Source organism: Musa acuminata, chromosome BXJ2-6 (assembly GCF_036884655.1).
Source record: "Musa acuminata AAA Group cultivar baxijiao chromosome BXJ2-6, Cavendish_Baxijiao_AAA, whole genome shotgun sequence".
In the NCBI taxonomy this organism is placed as follows: Eukaryota; Viridiplantae; Streptophyta; class Magnoliopsida; order Zingiberales; family Musaceae; genus Musa; species Musa acuminata.
This window is the reverse complement of record NC_088343.1, coordinates 39,176,393-39,180,600: the sequence shown is the minus strand read 5'-3', so window position 1 is coordinate 39,180,600 and position 4,208 is coordinate 39,176,393. Positions and strand designations below refer to the sequence as shown.

The following is a 4,208-nucleotide window of genomic DNA, read 5'->3' as shown; positions in this document are numbered from 1 at the left end:
AGTATTTAAGGCTAGTTCATTGTCTTATTTTATAGGAATATCACATGGGGACTTGTGGGGACTTTTAACCACGACGAATCACCTTGGACCCTTTGTGAGTGACCGGTCAGATTTTGCAAAGTCTATATTTGTCATTTGTATTACCTATTGGGTGTTTGTTGAAATAATTACTTATGAATACCAAGTTAAATAGTTTCTCTAACCTATCTTCTCTTTTGCAGGTCCTCAAGGAACCATAAGAACTTTCGGAGAAACTAACCTTTTGCATATGGATACGCAAAGGTGTCGCATGAGTTAAGTAAGACCAGTTAAATCATTGATAGCCTATTGTCCACTTATTGTCATTGCTCGGCATCCACGATGGAGAGAGGAGGAGAGGATGAGCTATTGGGAAGGAGAGGAAAAGACGAAGGGGAAAGATGGAGCAATGGGAGAGGAGAGGAGAAGAGCAAGATAATGTGATGGTGATAACAACCAAGGGAGAGGGACGGAGGAGAAGGGGTAGTTTGAATTAAAATGAGATAATCATTTAAAAAAATCTAAAATATAAGTATTTTTTTTAAAAATTATCCTTATATCTTTAAATAAAATAATAAAAATAATAAAAATTAATTCAATATATTACTATCGAGCTATATAATAAAATATTAAAATATTAAAAAATTAATTCTACATTTTGCTGTCGAGCTATATTTTGGATGTCAATGCTTGATTGGTTTTAGGGAGGAATTAATTTGGTGTCTAATAGTGAATGGCTTCCGTCAACACGGAGCAGGAACGAGTTGACTTAATACATCGGACGTCACTAATAATCCATCAAGAACGAAGCAAGTTCGTTCTAACGTAGGATTTCAACACGTGTCAAATGCAACTGCTTTCGGAGTCCAAGCCGCAAACTTACATGGCAACGGAAACTACGTGTCGGATTGTATTTAGGATTTGTACTCGATGAATTCGATCCCGTGTCGGATTCGGAGACCAGAATCTCTCTCTCTCTCTATATAAAGCCGCTTCATGGTAGGAATTATGCCGAGTTCACACGGTTGAAGTGCGACAAGAAGGCGATGGCGACGATGGAGACGACTCCTCTCCATGGCCATGCCGATTGGGTTCTCAGGGCCTATCAAACTGAGGGGACGCCGCCATCGGCTCCGGTGGTGATCAAACTCGGCTACACCGTGATGCACATTCTTGAAGATCGAGTCGTGGAGGAACCGCCCCTTGCCTACCACACCTTTGTCTTCACTCTCGGCGACTTCCTCCACCAAGCATCTCGCCGCCGGGCGATCTCGACCGTTCTCTTACGCGCCGACGTCTATGGTTATGACATCTGCTTCGCCGGGCGGTTGGAGAGACAACTCGTTGCCTTCTGCAATGATCCAGTCGAGACGGCTTTCAACTCGGGCAACGGGATCGAGATGATCGTGGACGTACTTTTGGCCCACTTCCCGATCGATGAGGAACCTTCTTGGGACGTCGAAGGCGTCGGCGAGGACGGGGATTTCGGCGGCATCCCGGCGTCGACGGACGCGGTGAAGGAGCTGGCGGTGGTGAAGTACGAGCGTGGAGGAGATGTCAGAGAGGAGAGTTGCATCATCTGCTTCGAGGAGTTCGACGAGGGCGTGGAGGTGACGCGGATGCCATGCAAGCACGCCTTCCATGGCGGCTGTCTCACTCGATGGTTGGAGAGCAGCCATGTGTGTCCTCTCTGCAGACACGCCATACCAGCTTCTGCTGATCCCTGAAATGCTTCTCCTCTTCTTGATCTCCCCGAGATTCAGAGACATCTTCTGTTTCCTGCTTCTGGACTGCATATTGTTACAGATGAAGAGAAAATAAGTGCCAGCGGATGCAGTCGATTCAAAAGGTAGATAATGGCGTTCGTGTTGTACATACATTGATGAGGACATGAAAGAAGTTTTTGTGCGGATTGTAAATGAAGTATGTAATGATTTGCCTTTCTTAGGCAAATAAAACGCTATACAATCCCATCTGGTGATCTTTCTTGTTTCGCTCTACTACTCTGTTTGTGTTGTGCTTGTTAGAGCTCTCTGTTTGTGGCAGAGATCTCTCTGTTCTATGCTTACTGCAAGCATCCTCTGTTTATGGCAGATCAAACAATTGTAGTTATGTGCCGTTCGATTTCGATTGAGAGTGAGCAAGAGAGTAATTATGGGTCCAATTTCAACCTGTTTTGACCCAATTCAGTAATTTGACATTGCTCGAATTTAGAATAATTGAACCCTAATTTAACTTCAAGAAAAATTTCAAAATAACATTCATTTTTTTTGGATATAACACCGAGTCTTTCGGAGAGTCATTTATTCTTCCGGTGTATTAGCATTCTTTTGGCATCTCAGTTGAACCTCTAGTGTATCATCATATCTTTCGATATCTCAATTTATCCTTCTTCAACATTTCATATGATGTTCGATTTTTCAGCATAACATCAAGAACCTTTATCACAAGCCTTTGACACCACTTTTAATCTTCTAGCATAACATCTAAACCTTTCACAATCTGTATCTTTTATCATAATACCCTTATATAATTTTGTTTACTATAAGATTAATTTTTAAAATTTTTTAATTAATTTCATCATCAAAATTTTATATTTAACATTAAAGGTCAATATTCCACGTATCAACTATTGCCAACATTTTGATTTTATTAAGATGAATTTTTTAAATAATTAAATAATCATAAATATTTAGGAAAATATGTAAGAAATACCATAATAATCACAAGGGAGGGGAGGATTTGATCTTGGCAGTTATTTGATTGCAACACCTCAATGGCAAAGTTTAGATCATAAATTGATCAATAAGATTGATATATATTTTATTTTTAACTTAAAATTTTGATTTTGAATTCTTTTAGTAAGCTTTCAAATTTGCAAGATATATCTTAGGTAATTTTTTATAAAATGCTCATATTTTAGATATTTTCTAAATAGTTACCCTCATTTTATTTTTTTAGATATTTTCAAACCACACCTCTAGTTTAAAAAATATCAAAATAATCTTTTCCTCCACTGACGCTTCATTATCGCTATCACCTTTTTCATCGCTCTATCACAAATAAAGTCATAAATAAGGTGTTTGATGTGATGTAAAACTCATATATATTTGCGTCATTTGATTTTATTCATGTTTTATACATCATGTAGATGGCTTATAATAGGTTTGGTAATCTCATTTTAGTTAACTTTTGTGACAATTTTAGGCTTATAAATGTAAGTTGTGTGCAATTATCACATATAGGTAAAACTGCCTGGAAACAAATTATCTAATTAGTTATTTTATGGATTTTCTAGCTCCATAGAGTAGTGTGAAATATTAGCCAGCATAACACCCAAGATCTACCTAGGTGGCACATGGTTAGATAGGCTTTTGGGGTAGTGTTCAAGGCTCCTTCGCTACCTTATTCTATTATAATGTCATGTGGGTACTTATGAGGATTTTTACTCACGACAAACCACCTTGGACCTTTTGTCACATGACCATTCGGAGTTTGCAAAATTTATATTTGTAATATGCATCGTCTATCAAATATTTCTTGGTAACAACATTCACTTAATATTTTTTTATATGCTATTAATATTCCTTAATCTATTTAAAATCATGCTTACCCATCTTATGAAGGCTTTAACAAAATATTTTTTGATAATAGAGAAATAAAAAGAGAAGAAAGAAATAACAATATAAATAAATGGATAACTACGATACTCATTTTAAGACAAAGAAATGAATTCCAAAGAAAAAAACCGCATCTTCGCATGTGTTGCATGTGGACATTAGAAAAATAAATATGATATCATTACTCACATAAATAATGTAAGAAAAGTACATTGTTCACTATATTCTTATGGTCTCCATTATAATGTTCTTTTTTATTTATAGGCCTAAATTTAAGAATAAAAAGAAAAATATAATTATATCAAATCAAATATATGATAAGTTCCACTTGATAAAGGTAATAATCTTTCACTTGATTTAACAAATAATCTTTCTTTCTTAATGACATTTTTTTTGGTATATTTTCATCTTTGTAGAGATGAATTTTTAATATTTCTAGTCAATATTTGTAGTATTCGATTAAGATCGAATCTGATTGAGAATTGACTCATTTGCTTCAATATCAACATTAAATTGGATTTAGAAAGCGTTTAGATTTGGAATCCGAGGCGTAAATTTAAGTGGCAATAG

The 4,208-nt window shown here is 36.4% G+C and overlaps 1 protein-coding gene across 1 annotated transcript; it reads left to right on the top strand.

The window, feature by feature from the left end:
* The first annotated feature begins 1,064 nt into the window (after positions 1-1,064).
* On the top strand, positions 1,065-1,745 carry LOC135613972 (RING-H2 finger protein ATL68-like). Its single transcript, XM_065110966.1, has one exon. It carries the CDS (start codon positions 1,065-1,067, stop codon positions 1,743-1,745), a length of 681 nt encoding a protein of 226 aa, XP_064967038.1.
* The last annotated feature ends 2,463 nt before the right edge of the window (positions 1,746-4,208 follow it).